Consider the following 24,601-nt stretch of genomic DNA (forward strand, 5'->3'; position numbering starts at 1 on the left):
TTAAATTATGAGCATACATTAATAAAAATTTAAGATAAACAGTTGAGGCACTGAGAAGCTGACTGGCAGTTTTGTGTGGGTAGGGCTTGTTTTAAGTAGGCTTTCTATGGACCCCTTCTTAGAATAGTGGTTTTAGGCTGGGTGTGGTGGCTCATGCCTGTAATCCCAGCACTTTGCGAGGCCAAGGCGAGAGGATCTCTTGAGCCCAGGAGTTCAAGACCAGCCTGGTCAACATAGCGAGACCCCCATCTCTACCGAAAATATAAAAATTAGCCAGGCATGATGGCATGTGCCTGTCATTCCAGCTATTCGGGAGGCTGACAAGCGGGGAGGATTGCTTGAGCCCAGGAGGTCGAGGCTGCAGTGAACCAAGACTGGGCCACTGCACTCCAGCCTGGGTGACAGAGTGAGACCCTGTCTCAAAAGGAAAAAATCATAAGGAAGAGAAAATATACTTACTGTTCATTAAGCAGAAGTGGATCGTCATAAAGGTCTTCATTCTTGTCTCCACATTGAGTACACTGAGGAAGAGGAATGGGGAAGAGGAGGAATGTTGGTCCTGCTGTCTCAGGGGTGGCAGATGGGAAGAAAATTGATACATAAGTAGATCTTTGCAGTGCAAACCTGTGTTGTTCAAGGGTCAGCTGTATTTCACCATATATTCAATATAAAATTATTGCAATATCTTATATTCCTTTTCATAGTAAGTCTTTAAAACTTAGTGTATATTTTACTCTTACAACACATCTTAATTCAGACAAGCAACATTTCAGGTGCTTACTAACCACATGTGGCTAGTAGCTGCTGTATTGAGCACAGATTGAGACAGTAAGCCTGGGGCAGGGTGCACAGATGCTTCATGCCAATAGGGTGATTCTGTGGGTTTGATTCCCTTTAACTTTCCTTTACTATACTTAATTCTAGTTATTTCTAGAGCAAGAAGATGTTTACCTGCAAAGGAAATTATGTCATACCAAACGATATTGGTATTACCTTCCTGTCTACCTGGGAGGGAAGAGGTCTTTTATGATGTTTCTGGATAACCACACCAGAACTCCTGCAGTTAAACACGAACTCTAGAGGGAGCCCTTTTCATAGCCATGTATCAGTTACTGTAACTTACAGACAGATGGAGTCACGTAGCTCATGTCCCTTATCCAAAATACATAGGTCAGGGAACTCAGCAGTGCCCACCCACCCAGGTGGCTGCCTGTATTGACTGGATTTTGCATTGCCCTCTTGTCTAAACCTGAAGAACTTTAAACTTGACAATGTTCTTTTCAGATAATTTTTCTGAATTGTGGTTAAATATATATAACATGAAAATTACCATTTCAACCAAGTTTACAGTCTGTGGCATTAAATTCACATTGTTGTATAACCATCACCACCGTCCATCTCTAGAACTTGTTTTGTCTTCCCCAGCTGAAATTCTGTACCCATTAAACACTAACTCCCCATTCCCTCCTACCCCCAGCCACTGGCAGCCACCACTCTACTTTGTCTCTATGAGTTTGACTATTCTAGCTACTTCATGTAAGTGGAACCAGCAGCATTTGTTCTTCTGTGACTGGCGTATTTCACTTTGCATAATGTCTTCAAGGTTCATCCATAGCATGTGTCACAATTCCCTCCCTTGTTAAGGCTGAGTAATATTCTATTGTATGTAGAGACTACATTTTATGTATCTATTCATTTGCCAATGGATAGGTGGATTCCATCTACCTTTTGGCCGTTGTGAATAATGTTTCCTGTCTCTTAAGAATGATACTCTTCATTGAAATTGCAAGTCTCTCTGATTAAATTCTGTACATCCACTCAAGGCCCTGACTTGTGGCCACAAGTTGGTTTTTTTTGTTTGTTTGTTTTGTTTTTGTGAGACAGAGTCGCACTCTGTTGCCCAGGCTGGAGTGCAGTGGTACAATTTCAGCTCAGCACAACCTCCGCCTCCTGGGTGCAAGTGATTCTCGTGTCTCAGCCTCCTGAGTAGCTGGGATTACAGGCACATGCCACCACGTCCAGCTAATTTTTGTATTTTTAGTAGAGACAGGGTTTCACCATGTTGGCCAGGCTGGTCTTGAACTCCTGACCTCAAGTGATCTGCCCACCTCGCCCTCCCAAAATGCTGGGATTACAGGTGTGAGCCACCACACCCAGCCATGGCCACAAGTTTTAAGGTCACCCCTCTTAAATCTGTGAGGAACTCCACCAAGGAGATACCATTCATAGCTGTGCCTCAGAGAATATCTACAGGCTGGGGGAGAGGAAAGGCATTCCAGATGGAGGGAGCAAAGACACAGAAGCAGGAAGGGCATAACAAGTCACGCCAAACCTAATGGCACAAAACAACCATTTTATTATGGTCATAGATTCTGTATTTCAGCAGTTCAGAAAGAGCGTGGCAGGAACATCTTGTTTCTTCTCCATAAAGCCTGGGGCTTCAGATGGGAAGGCTCAAGGGCTTGGGGTGACATGACATCTGAGGTATGGAATTACCTAAAGGTAGTTAACGTGTGTGCCTGGCACTTAAACAAGGATGACTCAAAGGCCAGGACTGCCAGCCACAGCCCCTGTGTATGTCCCTCCACGTGCCTTTGCTCCCTCGCAGCATGGCAGCCTTCTTGCATGGTGGCTCCAGGCCCAACTGTGTGTTGAACCCTGAGGCTGCATCCTTTTCTGACCTAGCCCTGGAAGTCACGTAGTAACTCTTCCACTGTATTTGATTACAAGCAAGTCACAAGCCCAAGGCGGGGCTTCAGGTTGAAGGAGGGGAGTATTAGACCCTACCTCTTCATAGGGAAGTATCAAGGTTTTAGAAGAGGAGGAGGGACAGGAGAGACTGTTGGGGCCTTCAGAAAATACAGCAAATGAGCAGTTACATCCACTGTTAAGCTGCAGTAAAAAGAACAATTTTATATTGAACACTATGTCTTGAACACTCTGTCTACTTTGATACATAGAGATCTAGTTCATTTCTGTTAAATTCATACACATATACTACATTCTCTTTGACCATTTTCCTAATGATGTTTCAGGGTTCTTTTTTTTTTTTTTTTTTTTTTGAGATGGAGTTTCTCTCGTTACCTAGTCTGGAGTGCAATGGTGCGATCTCGGCTCACCGCAACCTCCGCCTCGTGGGTTCAAGCAATTCTCCTGCCTCAGCCTCCCAAGTAGCTGGGATTACAGGCATGTGCCACCACGCCCAGCTAATTTTTTGTATTTTTAGTAGAGACGAGGTTTCTCCATGTTGGTCAGGCTGGTCTTGAACTCCCGACCTCAGGTGATCCGCCTGCCTGGGCCTCCCAAAGTGCTGGGATTATAGGCGTGAGCCACTGCACTGGGGCCATTTTGGTGTTTTCAGCGTTTCATCAACACTGTGGTGCATGTCTCTCTGCCATGAGGTGGGAGAACTTCTCTGGAGTATTTACCTTGGACAGAATCACTGGATGGGAGGAAACACATATTTTAATAAATGCTGTCTGATTGCTCTCCAAAGAGGTTATATCAGTTTATCCTTACACCAAGTGTTTGAAAGTTGCCATTTCCCTAGTATACTTACTGATACTTGATCTTGTTGGACTTTAAATCACTTACTTGGTAAGTGGAAAATTAAAACCAGTTGATTTATTTCACATTTACTTGGTTACTAGAGAAGCTGTGCATATTTTAATTTTATTTATATTGGCCATTTAAACTTCTGTGAATTACTTGTATACTCTATTCATTCTTCTATTGGATTCTCAGTATTTTTCAAATCGTCTGGGCATGGTGGCTCATGCCTTTAATCCCAGCACTTTGGGAGGCTGACGTGGGAAGATTGCTTGAGTTCAGGAGTTCAAAACTAGCCTGGGCAACATAGTGAGACCTCATATCTACTACAAATGAAAATTTAAAAATAAACAATTGGCCAGGCGGAGTGGCTCATGCTTATAATCCCAGCACTTTGGGAGGCCGAGGCGGGAGGTTCACCTGAGATCAGGAGTTTGAGACCAGCCTGGCCAACACAGTGAAACCCCGTCTCTACTGAAAATACAAAAATTAGCTGGGCGTGGTGGCAGGCGCCTGTAATCCCAGCTACTCGGGAGGCTGAGGGAGGAGAATCGCTTGAACCCGGGAGGCAGAGGTTGCACTGAGCCAAGATCGCACCACTGTACTCCAGCCTGGGTGACAGAGCTAGACTCCATCTCAAAAAATAAATAAATAATAATAAAAAAATTAGCTGAGCATTGTGGTGCACACCTGTAGTCCCAGTTACTCAGGAGACTAAGGTGAGAGGATTGCTCGAGTGTGGGAGAGTAAGGCTATAGTGAGGTATGATTGTGCCACTGCACTGCAGCCTGGACAACAGAGTGAGACCCTGTCTCAAAAAAAACAAAAAGTACTTTAAAAATCAATTTGTAGTTCTTTATATATATGGGTAGTTACACTGTGCCTATTATAATATGACCAATATTTTCTGCCACATTATTGCTTGTCTTTTTTTTTTTTTGAGACAGAGTTTTGCTCTTGTTGCCCAGGCTGGAGTGCAATAGCGTGATCTCAGATCACTGCAACCTCTGCCTCCCGGGTTCAAGCGATTCTCTTGTCCCAGCCTCCTGAGCAGCTGGGATTACAGGCATGCGCCACCACGCCCCACTAATTTTGTATTTTTAGTAGAGACGGGGTTTCTCCATGTTGGTCAGGCTGGTCTCGAACTCCTGACCTCAAGTGATCCACTTGCCTCGGCCTCCCAAAGTGCTGGGATTACAGGCATGAGCCACCGCACCTGGCCTGAAGTCTCTTTCTTCAGTATTTAGTGATGCAGATCCCATACTTACGCAGGGGTATGTTTCTGGGCTCTGTTCTGTTCCTCTTTTGGCTGCTTCTATGTTAATACAACTATTTTCATTTATTTGTTATTTAATTTTATTTTTTGGCGAGTCTCGCTCTGGCACCCCATCTGAAGTGCAGTGGCATGATCTCAGCTCACTGCAACCTCTGCTTCCTGGGTTCAAGCGATTCTCCTGCCTCAGCCTCCTGAGTAGCTGGGACTACAGGTGCATGCAACCACACCTGGCTAATTTTTTGTATTTTTAGTAGAAATGAGGTTTCGCCATGTTGGCCAAGCTGGTCTCAAACTCCTGACCTCAGCTGACCCACCTGCCTCGGCCTCCCAAAGTGCTGGGATTACAGGTGAGAGCCACTGAGCCTGGCTGACACCTGGCTAATTTTTGTATTTCTACTAGAGATGGGGTTTCACCGTGTTGGCCAGGCTGGTTTGGAATTCCTGACCTCAAGTGATCCACCCGCCTCGGCCTCCCAAAGTGCTGGGATTACAGGAGTGAGCCACCATGCCCAGCTGTATTAATATAACTTTCAATTACCATGGCTTTGTAGCACGCCTTGGTATCTGGTGAGTGCTCCTTCTTTATCCTTTTTGTGCAGAAAGAAAAACTGTTCTTATATCTTCATTCTTCCAATATAAATTATAGAATTTGTATATCAAGTTCCTCAGAAAAATTCTGTTGGGATGAAAACTGGAAGTAGAGTAAGCTTATAGATTAATTGGGGAAGAATTGATAACTAAAATATTGAATCTTCTCAACTATAAGTCAACTTTATCACTCCATTTATTCAAGAATCCTATTATATCCTTCTATCCAAGTTTGAGTAATTTCTCTATGAAGGTCTTTCATATTTTAATTTTCATTTAATTTAATTTAATTTTTTGAGAAAAGGTCTCACGCTGTCACCAAGGCTGGAGCACAATGGCATGATCTTGGCTCATTGCAGCCTCAGCCTCCTGGGCTCAGGTGATCCTCCTGCCTCAGCTTTCCAAGTAGCTGAGGCTACAGGTGTGTACCACCGTGCTCAGCTAACTTTGAGATTTTTTTGTAGAGATGGGGTCTCACTATGTTGTCCAGGCTGGTCTTGAACTCCTGGGCTCAAGCAGTCCTCCTGCTTTAGCCTCCCAAAGTGCTGGGATTACACCCATGAGCCACTGCACCTGGCCTCCTGCATATTTTTATTAGATTTATTCCTTGGTACTTTCTAGTAGTTTTTGTTGAGTTTTGTGAAATTGATCATTTAAAAAATATTTGCGGCTGGGTGCAGTGGCTCACTCCTATAATCCCAGCACTTTGGAAGGCCGAGGTAGGCAGATCATTTGAGGTCAGGAGCTCGAGACCAGCCTGGCCAACATGGTGAAACCCCATCTCTACTAAAAATACAAAAATCAGCTGGGTGTCATGGTGGGCACCTGTAATCTTGGCTACTTCTGAGGCTGAGGCAGGAGAATCACTTGAACCCGGGAGATGGAGGTTGCGGTGAGCCGAGATCATGCCACCGCGCTCCAGCCTGGGCGACAGACGGAGACCCTGTCTCAAAAAAAAAAAAAAAAATGCATATTCTAATTAGTCACAGCTAGTAGGTAGAAATGTTTAATCCTTGTATGTTGATCTTGTGTCCGGCAACCAAGAGAATCCAACATGGTTCTCTTGGATTTGCATCATAAATGATTATATTGTTTGCTAAGAATGCCAATTTTGTCTCTCTGATTTTTTTTTTTTTTTTTTTTGAGACGGAGTCTTGCTCTGTTGCCCAGGCTAGAGTGCAGTGGCGCGATCTCGGCTCACTGCAAGCTCCACCTCCCGGATTCATGCCATTCTCCTGCCTCAGCCTCCCAAGTAGCTGGGACTACAGGTGCCCACCACCTCGCCCAGCTAATTTTTTGTAATTTTAGTAGAGATGGAGTTTCACCGTGTTAGCCAGGATGGTCTTGATCTCCTGACCTCGTGATCCGCCCGCCGCAGCCTCCCAAAGTGCTGGGATTACAGGCGTGAGCCACCATGCCCGGCCCCTTGTCTCTCTGATCTTATTGATATCTTGTTCAACTGTATGGCAAGGTGCTTCAGGACAGTGTGGAATAATAGGTCCATATCTCTACCTTGGTCCTGACCGTCATTCACTCAGTGAATATTTATTGAGTACCTACCTTATGCCAGGTACTGTTGTAGCTTCTGGGGATGTCGCAGTGAACAAAACAAAATCCCTCCCCTCATGGGAAGGGATACCAAATAACCAAATGTGGTAAGCAGTAACCAGGTGAGCAGTAACAAATAACCAGGAAGGGTAAGAGCAGTATAGTGTCCGCTGCACAGGCAGGGTCGGTGTTGCTGTTGCATTCAGGGTGGTCAGGGAGGGCATCCCTGGCCAGGTGACCTGTGAGCAGAAACCTGAAGAGAGGGAGAGAGGAAGTCTGTAGAGATCTGCGGAGAAGAACTTTTCAGGCAGAGGGAGCAGCACCTGACTGATGGGCAAGTGCTTGACATGTGCAAGGCTGAGGGAAGCCACCAGTGGGCTGCAGCCATGAGCCAGAGGAGAGGGATGGGAGATGAAGTCAGACTGGGGGCGTCTCAGATCACAGGGGTCTCAGGGCCTTTTTTTTTTTTTTCTTTTTTTTTTTTTTTTGAGATGGGATCTCACTCACCCAGGCTGGAGTGCAGCGGCGCAATTTTGGCTGACTGTAACCTCCACCTGCCAGTCTCAAGCAATCCTCCCACCTCAGCCTCCCAAGTAGCTGGGACCACAGGCCCGCCGCACCTGGCTGGGAGTTTTACCACGTTGCCCAGGCTGGTCTTGAACTCTTGAACTCAAGTGATCTGCCCATCAGAGGCCATTATTAAAGGCTTGGTTTTACTCCAAGAAGAGCTCATCAGTTCTGAGTGCTGCAACTTGACATACTTTTTTAAAGAATTAATCTGGCTTCTCTATCCAAATGAGAACCTCCGTGTACCTTCCATTGGCACACAAATGGAAGCTGGGAGATGAGTTAGGAGGATTTAACAATCTGGGTAAGAGAGACTTTAATGGAGGAATCAGACTGTGGATATATCTTGAAGATAGAACAGGATTTCTCGACAGATTAGATATGGGTAAGAGTAAGGGAGCCAAACATGGCTTGGAGTCTGAGTGAAGAAGAGGATGGCGTTGCCACTGAAATGGGGAAAACTATAGGAAATGTTGATCTGGGGGAAAGTCAGGAGTTTGGTTTGGAACATGTTAAATTTGATATGTTTTGTTAGACATCAGAATAGAGAAGTCAAGCAGGCAGTTGGATATATGAGTCTGGAGATAGGTCCAGTTTGAAGATTCTATTTGGGAGTCACCAGAGTATAGATTAAGATGAATAAGATGAGAATGCCTAATAAGTAGAGAAGACAAGCTGTCTAAGGACTGATCCCAGAGACATGAACACAGCGGTGGAAAGGGAGGAATAAACAGCAAGATCAAAGGAAAAGCAATTGGAAGCCACCTGAACAACGTACTCAAGGAGAGAATCCACAGTGTCAAAGGCAGCTGAAGGGCTCACCAAGCCAGATCTAGAAAGGCAGAGGTCATTAGATACATAAAGGGCCATTTTGGTGGAATGGTGATGGCAGAAGCATGGGTAAGGTAGCCTGAGAGGAGGAGGATTAAGAGAAGAGAAAACAGGAGAGTAATTGGAGACCACATGCGTGGATTTTCCTGTACAAGGAAGCAGAGAAATGGAGGGATGTAGGGTCAAAGGAGACAACTGTTTCGTTGTTGTTGTTGCTGTTGTTTTGAGATAGGGTCTCACTTTGTCACCCAGGCTGAAGTGCAGTGGTGTGATCTCAGCTCAATGCAGCCTTGAACTCCTGGGCTCCACTGATCCTCCCACCCCAGCCTCCCAAGTAGCTGGGAACACAGGGGTGCACCACCACACCTGCCTAATTAATATTTTTTTTTTGTAGAGATGCAATCTCGCTTTGTTGCCTAGGCTGGTCTCAAACTCCTGGGTTTAAACAGTCCCCCCATCTCAGCCTCCCACAGTGTTAGGATTACAGGCATGAGCCACCGCGCCTGTCCTTGTTTTGTTTTTTTAATGGAGCAATATAAGCATGTTTATATGTTGCTGAGAATGACCTTGTTAGAGAAAGGGAGCTTATTATGCTGGAGAGAAAACAGGCAACTGTTGGGGTTATCCTTAGGTGAGAAGGAATCGAATTAGTGCCCAAGTAGAGAACAGATAGCTTCTCCACAGGTACAGGAGAAAGGCCATGTCTGAGGAGAGGTGAGGTGAGGCAGACGGGAGCAGAGTCATCACCTCAGGGCAAGGAGGTGGGGAGGACGCGTAGGACGTCTCTGGAGAGCAGATTTGAAACTGGCATCCAGGAGAGAGGAGGCCCACCAGTCACTCCAAGGACCACTGAGATTAGGTGTGAAGGCAGAACTGGAATGGGGGAGGGATGCGTCCGTCCAAAAGATGAGCTTGGGTTTACTGTTTTCCATTCATTGCATGTCTGTATCACACCACTTTCTATAAAATGGTTTGTCCATTTCTCCTTAAAAAACTTTTGTTTTATATATTTTGAAGATATTGGATGGATCAAGTTTAGAATTGTAATATTCCTGGCAGATGTTCACTGATCCATTCTGTTTTTCAGAATCTCTGTTTGTGTTTGCCTGAGAGTTATATGTATTATGACTATTACAGTAGCAGACTTCCTTTGATTAGTGTTTGTCTGGTATATCTCTTTCCATCCATTTACTTTTTACCTTTCACTGTCCTTATTAATCATGTCTCTTGTAATCAGCATATACCTGGATTTTATGTTTTATCCAGTTTCCTGATTTTTATTTTAGAAATAGGTAATGTAGTCCATTTTTACGAGGTGACTTCTATATATTTAGATTTATTCTTACCATGTTATTTTGGGGGATTTGTGCTTTTTGAATGTATTTTAATTTATTTATTTAAATAGAGATGGGCTCTCACTATGTTGCCCAGGCTGGTCTCAAACTTCTAGCCTTAAGCAGTCCTCCTACCTGGGCCTCCCAAAGTGTTGGAATTACAGGCCTGAGCCACTGAGCCCAGCCTCCTTTTCTGAGGTGTCTTTTTTCCTCTTTCTTCCCTTCTTTTGGATTAACTCCTCTCCTCACTCCTTTTACAAACCCTACTAGTTTTGAGGCTCTATGAATTGGGATTACATTTGCCTACAAATAACACTAAAACATTTCTAAAAAGTGATTTAAACAAGACTGTTTATTTCATTCTCAAGAATGTCTCAGATAGTGATGGTGGAGCCACAGGCTTTTTTGTTTCCTTGCAGTTTGATGCCATTAATTGGCTTTCATTGATAAGATCTTCTCAACTGTCAGAGTGCTGCTGGATCCCAGCATCCTAAGTGCATTCCAGCCAGCAAAGGAACCAACAGCAAAGGAGAACAAGCTGGCCCACGCACTGCTTCTGCTTCCACTGCTTTGGCCAGAATTTAGACATACAACTATGCATATCTTGCTGCAGGGGAGTCTAGGAAATGCTTGATTCCAGGCTATGTGCCCAGTTAAAAATAAAAGGTCCACACAGATCACTTGTTTTCAGAAGCCTATGCTGTGCTTAGTAGACAGTGTGCACATTATAGAGAGTTGGCATAATGCTAACAACAGAATCCTTATTCTAATCCTGATCCTAGTATAACTTGTTGTAGGATTCTAGTACTTCGCATGCCACGCCTCAGAGTTTTAATGTGACAGTACTGGCTGGGCACGGTGGCTCATGCCTGTAATCTCAGCACTTTGGGAGCCGAGGTGGGTGGATTGCCTGAGCTCAGGAGTTCGAGACCAGCCTGGGCAACATGGTGAAACTCCATCTTTACTAAAATACAAAAAGTTAGTGGGGCGTGGTGGCGTGCACCTGTAATCCCAGCTACTTGGAAGGCTGAGACCGGAGAATCACTTGAACCCGGGAGGCAGAGGTTGCAGTGAGCCCAGATTGCGCCATTGCATTCCAGTCTGGGCAACAGAGCTAGACTCCATCTCAGGAAAAAAAAAAAAAATTGACAGTACTTTGTCCTGGGAAATTCACACTATGCCTAAAGGCTTGCTGTGTTTCATTTCCTCTGAATAAAGTTGCTGTTAGATATGAAGCAAAAAAAGTCAAAAGTTCTGTGTATGGCTGGGCATAGTGGCTTATGCCTGTAGTCCCAACACTTTGGGAGGCTGAGGCAGGTAGATCACTTGATCCCAAAAGTTCAAGACTAGCCTGGGCAACATAGTGAAACCCCACGAAACACCATGTAAAACACCCCACGTGAAACACCATGCCTGTCTAATTTTATATTTTGTATCTCTATAAAAAACACAGCCGGGTGCGGTGGCTCACGCCTGACCTCGTGATCCGCCCGCCTCGGCCTCCCAAAGTGCTGGGATTACAGGCATGAGCCACTGCGCCTGGCCGAACCTGTGTCTTAAAAAAAAAAAAAAAGAAAAAGAAAAGGCTGGACGCAGTGCCTCATGCCTGTAATCCCAGCACTTTCGGAGGCTGAGGTGGGCAGATCACTTGAGGCCAGGAGTTTGAGACCAGCCTGGCCAACATGATGAAATCCCGTCTCTACTTAAAATATAAAAATCAGCCAGGCATGGTGCGGGCGCCTGTAATCCCAGCTACTCAGGAGGCTGAGGCATGAGAATTGCATGAACCTGGGAGGTGGAGGTTGCAGTGAGCTGAGATTGCACCACTGCACTCCAGTCTGGACAACAGAGCAAAGCAATTCTCCTGCCTCAACCTCCCGAGTAGCTTGGACTACAGGCGTGTGCCACCACACCCGGTTATTTTTTGTATTTTTAGTAGAGATGAGGTTTCAACGTGTTGGCCAGGTTGACCTCAAACTCCTGACCTCAGGTGATCCGCCCACCTCAGCCTCCCAAAGTGCTGGGATTACAGGTGTGAGCCACCGTGCCTGGCCTAGTAGTTTCTTAATGTTTTGAAAATGAGTTGTTGTTACTGATTTTTTTTTTTTAATTTGTTGGTGGTTGGGAGAAGTCAGCTCGTCTGACACTCACTGGTTTGTCTTAGCCAGAATCAGAAGTGATTACAATTGTCAATGTTGAATCAGTCTTGCATTCTCAGAATAAACCCAGCTGAATTTATGATATATTATTTTAGTACACTGCCGGGTTTGATTTAATATGTGATTTAGTAATTTTGTCTTTGTTCATGAGACATTGGCTTGTAATCTTTCCTTTCTATCCTTGTCCTGTTGTAGTTTTAAGGTTCTCTAGCTTCAAAAATCAGTGTGGGACGTTTCCTCTTCTCATAGTCTCTGAAGGAATTTAACAACAGGATTTTGCCAGGCGCAGTGGCCCACACCTGTAATCCTGCACTTTGGGAGGCCAAGGTGGACAGCTCACGGTCAGGAGTTCAAGACCAGCCTGGCCAACATGGTGAAACCCCATTTCTACAAAAATACAAAAATTAGCTGGGCATGATGGCGGGTGCCTATAATCCCAGCTACTCTCAGGATGCTGAGGCAGGAGAATTGCTTGAACTCGGGAGGCAGAGGTTGCAGTGAGCTGAGATCCCACCACTTTACTCCAGCCTGGGCAACAAAACAAGACTCGGTCTCAAAAAAAAAAAAACCAGGATTTTATTTCATGGTTTTGTATAACTCTAGTTTTGAATATCTTTTCTAGTATAGCTATATCACATTATCCTTTACTCATTCCTAATCTTTATTTGCATCTGTCTTCTTTTGATCTTGATCAGTCTGACAGGGTTTGTTAATTTTATTAATCCTCTTATTTTTATTAATTTCTCTTCTCTTTGGGTTAATTGTATTATTCCCTTACTAATGTCTTAAATTGGAAGCTAATTCATTTTTTCAGCCTGTCCTTTTATATAAGCTTTGAAGCCGATGCATTTCTCTTTAACTACTACTTTAGCTGTATCTGACAAGATCTGCAACTTCTACTGTGATTTCTTTGACGACTGGGTTATTTAGATGTGTAAATCTTTGTTTTTATATGGGAGTTTATTAGTTATGTTTTCATTACTGGTTTCTAACCTATTTAATGTCAAAAAACATGATCTGGTGGCTCATGCCTACAATCCTAGCACTTTGAAAGGCAGGAGGATCAGTTCAACCTAGAAGTTTAAGACCAGCCTGGGAAACATAGCAGGACCTCTTCTCTATTTAAAAAATAAATAAATAAATAAAAAATTAGGCCGGGCGCAGTGGTTCATGCCTGTAATCCCAGCACTTTGGGAGGCTGAGGCAGGCGGATCACGAGGTCAGGAGTTCAAGACTAGCCTGGTCAACATCGTGAAACCCCGTCTCTACTAAAAATACAAAAATTAGCCAGGCGTGGTGGTGCGCGCCTGTAGTCCCAGCTACTTGGGAGACTGAGGCAGGAGAATCGCTTGAACCCGGGAGGCAGAGGTTGCAGCAAGCCGAGATCGTACCACTGCACACCAGCCCGGGCAACAGTGCGAGACTCCATCATCTCAAAAAAAAAAAAAAAAAAATTAGCTGGGCGTGGTGGTGCACTCCTGTAGTCCTAGCTACACAGGAAGCTAAGGCAGGAGGATTGCGCACGCACAGAAGGTCAAGGCTGCAGTGAGCCGTGATGGCACCACTGCACTCCAGCCTGGGTGACAAGACAGAGACCCTATCTCAAAAACAAAACACATGATCTGTATGATACCCAGTTCTTTGTAATTTATTGTATATTTTATGGCCAAGAATGTGGTCATTTTTAGCAAATGTTCCATGTGTGAGAAGTATATTTTATATGAGGTTTAGAGTTTTCTCTCTGTGTGCGTGCATGTGCGTGTGTGCGTGTACACACACATTTTTTTTTTAGTCAGGGTCTATTCATCTATTGACAGACACTTGGGTTGTTTCTACCTTTTGGCTACTGTGAGTCAAACTGCTATAAATATTGGCGTACAAGTATCTGTTTAAGTCTGTTTTCAATTCTTTTGGGTTTATACCCAGAAGTGGAATTGGTTGATCATGTGGCAGATCTATGTCTCGCTTTCTGAGGAACCACCCAACTATTTTCCACAGCAGCTGCATCATTTTATATTCCTACCAGTAATGCACAGGGTTCCAATATCTCCACATCTTTGCAACACTTGCTTCCACTTTTCTTGATAGCTTTTGGGGTTTGTTTGTTTGTTCTGGAGACAGGGTTTCACTCTGCTGCCCAGGCTGAAATTAACAATAGTGCCATCATAGCTCACTGCAGCCTTGACCTTCTGGGCTCAAGCAGTCCTCCCACCTCAGCCTCCTGTGTAGCTGGGACTACAGGTGTGCACCACCATGCCCAGTTTTGTTTTTTTTTCTTTTGGTAGAGAAGAGGTCTCACTGTGTTGCCCAGGCTGGTCCTGAACTCCCAGGCTCTAGTGGTACTCCACCTCGGCCTCCTAAATTTCTGGGATTAAGATAGCCTTGATAGCTATCTTAATGGGTATGAAGTATCATTATGGTTTTGATGTGCAGTTCCCTGATGACTAATGCTGTTGAGATGTTGAGCATATTTACTGAACATCTATCTTTGGAGAACTATCCTTGTACATTTTAAAACTGGGTTTATCTTTTTGTTGTTCAGTTGTAGGGAATTCTTATATATATATATATATATATATTCTTGGCATTAAACCCTTATCAGATACATGATTTGCAGAGATTTTCTCCCATTCTGTGCGTTGGCTTCATTTCTTCATAGTGTCTTTTTTTCTATGAGACAGAGTCTCACTCTGTTGCCCAGGCTGGAGTGCAGTGGCACAATCTCAGCTCACTGCACCCTCCACCTCCCAGGTTCAAGTGATTCTCCTGCCTCAGCACCCCCAAGTAGCTGGGATTAATAGGCATGCGTCACCAGCCTGGCTAATTTTTGTATTCTTAGTAGAGACAGGGTTTCACCATGTTGGGCAGACTGGTCTCAAACTCCTGACCTCAAGTGATACACCCACCTCAGCCTCTCAAAGGGCTGGGATTATAGGCATAAGCCACCACACCCAGCTTTTTTCTTCATAGTGTCCTTCGATGCATAAAAAGTTTTCCATTTAATGACATCTAGTTTATCTGCTTTTTTTTCCCCTTCTTTATCTGCTTTTTTTTTTTTCCCCCCCTTCTTTCATTGCTTATGCTTTTGGTGTCTTAAGAAACCATTGCAAAATCCAAGGTCATGGAGATTTGGTCTTATGTTTTCATCTGAGAGTTTTGTTTGTTTGTTTGAGACAGAGTCTCGCTCTGTTAACCAGGCCGGAGTGCTGTAGCGTGATCTTGGCTCACTGCAACCTCTGCCTCCCGGGTTCAAGTGATTCTCCTGCCTCAGCCTCCTGAGTAGCTGGGATTACAGGTGTCCACCACCAAGCCCGGCTAATTTTAGTATTTTTAGTAGAGATGGGGTTTTGCCATGTTGACCAGGCTGGTCTTGAACTGCCGACCTCACCTTGGCCTCCCAAAGTGCTGGGATTACAGGCATGTGCCACCACATCTGGCTATTTTTTGTATTTTTAGTAGAGACGGAGTTTTGCCATGTTGCCCAGGTTGCTCTCGAACTCCTGGCCTTGAGTGATCTGCCTGCCTTGGCCTTTGCCTTTCAAAGTGCTGGGATTACAGGCGTGAGCCTCCACGTTCATAACCATGATCCCTCTGATTTCTCCCATCCCTCTGTCCCCTTTTAGAACTCTGATAGATGCATGTTCTTTCTCTTCCATGCCTCTGAATCTTTTTAGTAGTTTTTCTTTTTTATTACTTAGTCCCTACTTCTGTTTCTAAAAAGATAAAGTACCCAGGTGCAGTCTTATATAATAATTTTTTAGGAAAGACTCCCTTTTATTCCCACTCTTCTTTAAACTAAGCCAGACACAGGTCCCCACTGTCTACCCTGGGGAGCTCATTTTATTCCCCCCAGCTTAACTATTCGTTTAAAATAAAAGAAGTTTTATTCTATTCATGGGGCAGCTGAAGCATTTTGTACCTGAAGCCTTTCAGCCCTCCTCTCCCTGTAGGGCTCTGCTACTCAGGACAAGTCCTCAGCAGGGTTGAATCTCTGTACGATCTCCAGGGTGGCCTTGTTTCTATAATGGCCTGATTTTCCTCCTGCTCTAGTTCCAGAGCCCCTGTTTTATCTCCTTCCATTGTCTTACTATCTCTGCTTTGAACTCTTTTACATATTCTTGGATAAATGTTACAAATTCCCTGGCAACAATTTCTGGTAAGTATTCATGTGCCATTTGCTGTTCCTATAATATCTTTAACTCCTGTGTCAGTTCCCTTTTAATTACTAATTTCTTAATGAGGTGAATTCTTCCTTGATGAGCTCTTGTAAGTAGATCATTGTGAGAGAGGGGCGAGGACTGTGTCCCAGGCTGGCAGGAATCTGTACGTGGGAATGGGTGCCTGGAAGAGTTCTATCAGGATTTTCTTCTCCACAGGCAACTACAGGGCTCCTCACAGTGCGGGACCTCCCCACCTCTGTCATTCTCCTTGTTGCCGGCTAGGTTCAGGAAAGCTCTTGCTGCAGTCCACACTCTTTCTTTTTTGTTTTTGAGACAGGGTCTTGCTCTGTCACCCAGGTTGGAGGAATGCAGTGGTGCCATCATAGTTCACTGCAGCCTTGAAACCCTGGGTTCAAACAATCCTCCTGCCCCGCCTTGCCTCCTGGATAGCTGGGACTATGGGCATCCACTACCACACCCAGCTAATTTTTGAATTTTTTCATAGAGAGAGGGTTTCACTTTGTTGCCCAGGCTGGTCTTGAACTCCTGGGCTCAAGTGATCCTCCTGCCTCAAGCCTCCTAAAGTACTGGGATTATAGGTCTGAGCCACTATGCCCAAGCCTCCTTTTTTAATTTCAAATAAGAGATTATTTCAAATAAGAGATTATTGGGTATGCTCCTTTTGTTTGTTTGGTTTTTGAGATGGAGTCTTACTCTGCCACCCACACTGGAGTGTAGTGGGCGTGATCTTGGCTCACTGCAACCTCCGCCTCCCAGGTTCAGATTCTCCTATCTCAGCCTCCCAAATAGCTGGGATTACAGGCATGGGCCACCACGCCTGGCTAATTTTGTATTTTCAGTAGAGACAGGGTTTTACCAGAGTTGGCCAGACTGGTCTCGAATTCCTGACCTTGTGATCCACCCACCTCAGCCTCCCCCGTCTTGTTTACTTTCTTTGCTTTTCGGTGATTTCTAAGGGGGTTGGGGATGGGTGGCACTGTCTTTATGCCAGCACCTTTTGTGTGTGGTGGGGGTGGGGGCAAGGTCTCACTTTGTCACTCAGGCTGGAGTGCAATGCTGTCATCACAGCTCACTGCAGCCTCAACCTACCTAGTTCAAGTGATCCTCCCAAGTAGCTGGGGCTACAGGCACATGCTACCATGCCTGGCTTATTTTTGTATTTTCTGTAGAGATGGACTTTTACCACGTGGCCTAGGCCTCTCAAAGTGCTCAGCTGTGCCAGTACTTTATGATTTTTTGAGGCAGGGGGTCTCACTGTGTCCCGCAGGCTGGAGTGCAGTGGCATGGTCTAAGCTCACCACAGCCTCTGCCTCCCAGGTAGCTGGGACCACAGATGCGCACTAGCACACCCAGCTAATTTTTTGTATTTTTGGTGGAGACCTCCTGCCTCCCTAAGTGCTGGGATTACAGGCATGAGCCACTATGCCCGGCTGATGCCAGCACTTTAAAACAAGTCATAATACAAGATCAACCTTGTATTCCTGGGTTAAAGACTTCTCGATTAGGATATTTATTTTTTACAATTCTTCTGATAGCTCCTATTTGCTTATACTTTAAGACTTCTACATTTATGTTAGTGAAAGTGGTCCATTCTTGGCATGTCCTATCTGCTGTCAGAGTTCTTAAAACCAGTTGCATCATTTTCCATGTTTATTTAATCTCTGGAACAGAATATATAAAAAAGGGATTTCCTGTTCTTTGAAAGTTTTTAATACCTCAGCTGTAAAACTACTTACACCTAGTTCCTTTTTCTGAGAAGAGTTCTGCTTCAGTTTCTTAAAAATATTTATGAGTCTAATCAGATTTTTTATTTTGAGACTGAGTCTCCCTCTGTCACCCAAGCTGGGGTGCAGTGGCGCCATCTTGGCTCACTGTAACCTCCACCCCCTGGGTTCAAATGATTCTCCTGCCTCAGCCTCCTGAGTAGCTGGGATTACAGGCATCTGCCATTATGTCCGGCTAATTTTCATATATTTGTAGAGACGGGATTTCATCATGCTGCCCAGGCTGGTCTTTAACTCCTGACCTCAGGTGATCTGCCTCAGCCTCCCAAAGTGCTGGGATTACAGGCGTGAGCCACTGTACGCAGCCTCTCTTAAGACCATGATTTATGTTTTTCTGGAAAATGTTTTACATTTACACTCAGTGTTCATATTTGTTTCCATAACATATCCTCAGGAAATGGGATGGGGTTGACTTTATATTGTTTGTGTTTTTCTCAGTGAGAATGGATTAATGTGTAGATAAAATGAAGACCACCGCCATCATGAAATAATGAGTTCTACCCTACGGGAGTGTGGGAGGAGATTAAAAGCATGATGCCATCCCACCAAACCCTGTGCTCTGCTAAATCAGTCTTTTTCCACCCTCTGTTTCTCAGTCTTAGGAAAAGTCCTCAGTGCTGTGGGCAGTGCCCAGCTACTGATGTCCCAGAAATTCCAGCAGTTCCGGGGCCTCTGTGAGCAAAACTTGGTGAGTGTGATTCTCCTTCCTCCACAGCAGGGCTTCCAGCCTTTGGCTGCCCACTATACTCTGCCAGCCCCTCGAAGCCTCTGTGCCCTCCTCTGTAACACACACAGCGCGGCTTCCTCATGGTGTTGGAAGGACAGTGGCAATGTGTGTCAGTGTCTAGCACAAGAAAGGGGGCAAAAGTGGCCCTATCAGATCTCTAATATCTTTCCATGTTGAAACAGCCACATGGATGGTAAAGTCAATTAGCACTGGTTTATTTATATAAAATATATTCTGTATCGGCCGGGCACAGTGGCTCATGCCTGTAATCCCAACACTTGGGAGGCTGAGGCGGGTGGATCACCTGAGGTCCGGAGTTCGAGACCAGCCTGACCAACATGGAGAAACCCTGTCTCTACTAAAAATACAAAATTAGCCGGGCATGGTGGTGCACACCTGTAATCCCAGCTACTCGGGAGGCTGAGGCAGGAGAATCGCCTGAACCCGGGAGACAGGTTGTGGTGAGCCGAGATCGTGCCACTGCACTCCAGCACTCCAGCCTGGGCAATGACAGCGAAACTCTGTCTCAAAAATTATATACATATATATTTTTTGGCCAGGCGCGGTGGCTCACGCCTGTAATCCCAGCACTTTGGGAGGCCGAGGCAGGCGGATCATGAGGTCAGGAGATGGAGACCCTCCTGGCTAACACGGTGAAACCCCTTCTGTACTAAAAATACAAAAAATTAGCCAGGCATGGTGGCGGGTGCCTGTAGTCCCAGCTACTGGGGAGGCTGAGGCAGGAGAATGGTGTGAACCCGGGAGGTGGAACTTGCAGTGAGCCGAGATCGCGTCACTGCATCCAGCCTGGGTGATAGAGCGAAACTCCGTCTCAAAACAAACAAACAAACAAACAAACAAACAAAAACAAAGAAATCCCACTGCTGGGATTGGTGGCTTGGCTTTCTCCCTCCCTCTTACCTGTTAGGAGGGCTGGCCCTGCCAGGGTCAAAAGCAAAGTCCTGGGCTGTTCTGCCTGTGGGAATGTGTGTACTCCCAGCGGGAGGCAGTGGAGAGAGTGTTTGTCTCCAAGACCTACAGAGACTTGGGGGTTGCGTTGTCATGGAACAGAGTGACACGAGGGAAACAACACAGATTCTGTGACCTTTCCCACCTGGGAGTGAATCGGGCTTCTCTCGGTGTCACTGTCACACCATGGCCAATAACTTCTGTTTCTTCCTTGCAAAACGAGAACACCTGTCTGCTAGCATACACATACATTAGGGACAGGAGTGCCTTCCTTGCCACAGCCCTTAGACTATCCCCAAAAGATCCCCACCACTAGGGCTAGTGCTGACCAGAACTGGCTTAGATTCATTCATACAGATACTTACCCAGACACTAGGCCTCAAGAGCCCCCACGGGTGCTGGCAGGGCCCAGAGGAACCCTGCTTGTTGGGGGGTCGGGGGGAGCAGGACAAGCCTCTGCTGAGCTGGCCCCACTGATCCCCATCTGGCCCACAGAACCCTGATGCCAACCCACGCCCCACAGCCCAGGACCTGGCAGGGTTCTGGGACCTGCTACAGCTGTCCATCGAGGACATCAGCATGAAGTTTGATGAACTCTACCACCTCAAGGCCAACAGCTGGCAGCTGGTGGAGACCCCCGAGAAGAGGAAGGTGAGCATGGAGCAGTGCGGAGGGGAAGTCCAGGGACAAATTCCTGGTCGGCAATAACGCTGCCCACATCGGTCAGTGCTGCTTGGCTCCCTTCTCCGTGTGTCGTCTTTGAGCTGGGGGCTCACATCCATCACTGCGTGGGGTCCATGCTTGGCACTTGTCTGGCATGCCGCTTGCTCCGTGTAGTTGAGGCTGCCCCTGAAGCATGTGTCCTGCCCTGCATGTCCAGAAAAGGGGATCCTGGGAGAGGCACGCCCACAGCCTCAATCACGTTATAACAGAGGAGGCAGCAAAATGGTCCCTTCTCCTGGGGCCCTGCTGCCAGGAGTCCTGGGGTCTGGAGCCAGCTCTGTGACCTTGTGGTAGCCAGCCTCTTCCCTGAGGCTTCCTTCTGCAAACCAGAACCAGTGACCCCTGTTGAACCATGGCCCTGTCTAATCCCCTAGAATAGCCTGTAAAATGGGACCTGAAGCCCTAAATTTGTCTCTGACTGTGACTCGGGCTAGTTCCTGCCCAAGTCTCGGGCTCCCAGTGATTCAACATGAGGGTGGACACTGGGATCTGCCCGTCCCCCCTGCTCGAGCGCCCTCGGAGTCTAGGCTTGCTTTCTGCTCCAGTGCCTTGTGCTCTTCCCACTGTCATCGCTTCTCGTGGCTTCCTGATTCCAAGTGTGTGTTGCTTGTGCCCGATGCGGGGAGGCTGGGGTGGAGACTCCAGCTGCCGGCATATGGTGGGGGTAGTGCCACACAAAACGTGGCACCTTTATTTTATTTTTGTTCTCTCCTCACTGTCTCACTAAAGGAAGAGAAGAAACCACCCCCTCCGGTCCCAAAGAAGCCAGCCAAATCCAAGCCGGCAGTGAGCCGCGACAAGGCCTCAGACGCCAGCGACAAGCAGCGCCAGGAGGCCCGCAAGAGACTCCTGGCGGCCAAGCGGGCAGCTTCTGTGCGGCAGAACTCAGCCACCGAGAGCGCAGACAGCATCGAGATTTATGTCCCGGAGGCCCAGACCAGGCTCTGAGACCACGCAGGAGGAAAGAAACGATTTTAAATCATTAAAAACACAAAAACTAAGTGCGAATGGAACAGAGTTTTCTCAACCTTTGCTATGGTTATTCTGTCTAGAGACCCTGAGCCAACTTTCAAATTGACACATACAAGGGCTCACAATTTGGCTTTTTTGGGTCCCTCCCAGCTTTAGGTTATGAAGATTTTACTCACAAAAAAAATCAACAAAAATCACGAAACTAGAAAACTTTTTTTTCCTCTTGCTGGCTGTGGTGGACTAGATAGATGGACGTCGGCAACTCCCGGCCCAGCCTCCATACTGCGGTCTTTTTACTCGTTCTAGCTGATGAGAACTCACACTAGCTTGTTTACAAGATGACGACAGTCCAAGGGCAGCCTTGGGCACCTGCCATGTCCTTCCTTTCCCCAGCTACCCCGCTCTGACCTTGGATTTTCATTCTTATGTTTTTCTCTTTTCCCTTCAGAGCTCACACAGTGGTCACCATTGTGGCAAGCGGCTTTCTGGGTCTCAGCCCTCTCTGCGGTTGAGGGCCCAGAGGACAGAGAGATGGACACGCGTCCCCTCCCTCCCCCACCAAGTGCTCACACACAACCTCACACGTGCACACACACACGCAGATGGAGGCGCCTCACTGGGAGGTGCCCCGCCAGCCCTGGGCAGTGTCAGGCAGGACTCACTCACCGCTGAGCAGATGAGGGAAGTTTTAGTCTTGGGGGGTGGAAATGAGACGAAGCCACAGTTATCACACTCCAGACTCCTGCCCTTTTATTTTCTCCAGCCCCTTCTTCCTTCAGCAAAATGTAGGACTCCCGAGTGGCTTCCAGGGGGCTGTCAGTCCTCAGCCGCGCCTGTGTCCGGTGCCCGAGGGGCGGGCGGCGGTCTCTGTATGTATGTGTACATATGCACATAGACCTTAGAGTGTATAGTTAACAAACGCCCATCTGCTCACCCATGCCCACCCAGCGCCGCCGCCGCTGGCTCTCGGGGCACCTGGCAGGAGGCGGGTGTGTGAATAGCATATATTTTTACATGTACTATATCTAGGTGTGTACAAGTGTGTGTAAAAATATATACCTTGTGTGTAAGCAGCCCTTTTTTTTTTTTGGTCTCCACCCCCTCCCCCCGACTCCTAAGGGCCCATCTGCCCAGCCTCTGAGTTTTCTGTTCTATTTTTTTTTTTACCCCAATTATCCTTCTCTCTCTCCTGCCCCCCCATCCCACTCCCAGGGTGTCACGAGCCCTGAGCTGCAATGGCCCGGGCCTGCAGGGCGGGGTGGGGGAGGGCAGGGGCTCAGCCCCGAAGCCAGCTCAGTACCTGAGGGGCTGCTCTATGCTGTGTATGCGCCTCTCTGGCATCCGAGACATCCTCTTGGCTGGCGCTTGCTGCAGGGGGGACCCCCCCCCTCCCCAGGTGAACCAAGGGTCTGCTCCGGGGCCCATTTCCAGCTTGGCCGCCGTCTGTGACCTTGGGCAAGTCACTTGACCTCTGTGTGCCTCAACTTCCTCCTCTGTAAAACGGGGACAGTCCCTGCCCCTCCCTACCTCACAGGCATGTTGTGAGAATAAATGAGGTAACGTGTACCAAGGGCTTGTGGCATTATTGCAGGGGGATGAGCAGAGTGGGCCCAGGAAACTGAACCAGACCCCTCCCAAAAGGCAGCTCTGTGGAGACAGCCTGATGGGAGTGCCAGCCGGGATGCCAGCTGTCACATGCCAGCTCTGTGATCTGGGGCGGGAAGATGGAGCTGACCGTCCCCTCTCCCGAAAATGAGTGTGCAGCACTTACCAGCTTCCTGTTTGAAATAAACCCTTGAAAGATAGATGCTATCACAGGAGCCAGGATAGGCTGATAAAGACCACCCTAGAGGACAGTTTACATCCCCTGCAGATCCACAGTCTGCACATTCTCCAGGGCAGGGTACTCGGTATCCCCCTGCCTGGCAGCTGCTTCCACTCTGTCAGGTGCGAGCCCTGAGTGCATCTCCAGAGCACCTCCTCTACAGGCCCAGTGCTGGGGCAGAGCTCACTCTGGTGAGGGAGACAGATACTGAACGTGACAGATAAGGTCAAGTCAATGACAGGTGGTAAAAAACAAGACGCAGCAGAATGAGGCTGCAGGACCCCGCAGTGCGACCACCAAACCCAGCCTGGGCAGGAGTGTTCTGGTAGAGACCGGAAGGATGAGTGGGTAGCCAGCTTTCAGGGAGGGAGCGGCACGCAGTCCTGGCAGAAGCAGGAGGTGCCAAGCCCCAGTGGTAGGAACATACCTTTTTCTTTTCTTTTTTTTTTTTTTGAGACAGTCTTGCTCTGACACCCAGACTGGAGTGCAGTGGCGCGATCTTGGCTCACTGCAACCTATGCCTCCTGGGTTCTAGCAATTCTCCTGCCTTAGCCTCCCGAGGCTGCCATCATGCCCGGCTAATTTTTGTATTTTTAGTAGAGATGGGGGTTTCACCACGTTGGCCAGGCTGGTCTTGAACTCCTGACCTCAGGATCAGCCCCCATTGGCCTCCCAAAGTGCTGGGATTACAGGCATGAGCCACCGCACCCGGCCGGAACATGCCTTTTAGAAAGTTCTCTGGCCAGGCTCTGGAGCCACAGATTCCTGGTCTCCTCCCTTGGCCCAGGCCAGCCAAGAAGCTCGTGATCTCAGGCCCAGGGGATGCACGGACCCTGCCTTCCCAGCAGCTTTGTTCAGGCTACCCCGCCCACCCCAGCGAGCCCCCTGGGAGCCCATCCAAACTGTGGCCAGACCCCTGTGCTTGGAGCAGCCCTTGACCCTGGATCCCAACACACCTATTAGTGGTGACGGAGCATCTGGTGACCACAGGTGGCTTGGATTAACTCCAGGGCTGGCACCTTCCCAGACCTACCCCTACCCTGAGACCCAGCTGGGGGTGACTTGAAGGGTAAGTGAAGAGGTTTCCGGTTGCATCAGGCATTGAAGCAGACGTTCAGGGGTGCAGCTAGCAGCCGGCTCTCCCAGATGGGCCATGGGGATTGGGGATGGACCCTTAGCCTTCCTGCTTCTGCTGTGGCAGGGGAAGGGACTTGAGGGTTAGATTAGGGTCTCAGGAGGGATCCTGCACTCTATTAAGCACAAGATGTGGTAGGGGTGTCTGATGTACAGAATCTGGACCCCCACGCCCAGCCCTCCTGGCACAGCAGTGGAGAAGACGCCACCTCCATTGAAGGAACAGTATAATAATGAACACATATCTCGTGGCCAGAGTCACCGATTACCGATATTTCACCCATATGAGCATTATCCCTCTCGGATACATACACATCGTTTTCCCCGCGAGCCATCTGAGAGTCAGTGGCATACACTGATACTTCACCCCAAAAACATCATGCAACTCCCAGGCACAAGGACGTTCCTGCACAACCACAATACCATCACCACCT

General features: G+C 47.3%; 1 protein-coding gene and 1 long non-coding RNA gene across 34 annotated transcripts in view; one reads left to right on the top strand and one right to left on the bottom strand.

Annotated features, from left to right (window-relative positions):
* The window catches only part of DLGAP4 (DLG associated protein 4), a 226,902-nt gene extending 204,128 nt beyond the window's left edge, over nt 1–22,774 (top strand). For 32 of the 33 annotated variants that reach the window (XM_016937855.3, XM_063802905.1, XM_024352250.3 and 29 more), the window contains 3 exons: nt 18,414–18,505; nt 20,009–20,164; nt 20,966–22,774. In XM_016937855.3, the coding sequence (XP_016793344.2) occupies nt 18,414–18,505; nt 20,009–20,164; nt 20,966–21,184 (467 nt within the window). In that variant the 3' untranslated portion in view covers nt 21,185–22,774. Of the gene's footprint in view, nt 1–18,413; nt 18,506–20,008; nt 20,236–20,965 lie in introns of all 33 variants that reach the window. The other variant, XM_063802909.1, reaches the window with a different exon arrangement.
* LOC134809173 (uncharacterized) lies at nt 1,579–11,221 on the bottom strand. The gene is made up of 3 exons (XR_010154207.1): nt 6,974–11,221; nt 5,364–5,516; nt 1,579–3,442 (listed from the first exon to the last, which is right to left on the bottom strand). It is a non-coding gene; the product is annotated as an uncharacterized LOC134809173 (long non-coding RNA).
* Nucleotides 22,775–24,601: the final 1,827 nt, after the last annotated feature.

Source organism: Pan troglodytes, chromosome 21, assembly GCF_028858775.2.
Source record: "Pan troglodytes isolate AG18354 chromosome 21, NHGRI_mPanTro3-v2.0_pri, whole genome shotgun sequence".
In the NCBI taxonomy this organism is placed as follows: Eukaryota; Metazoa; Chordata; class Mammalia; order Primates; family Hominidae; genus Pan; species Pan troglodytes.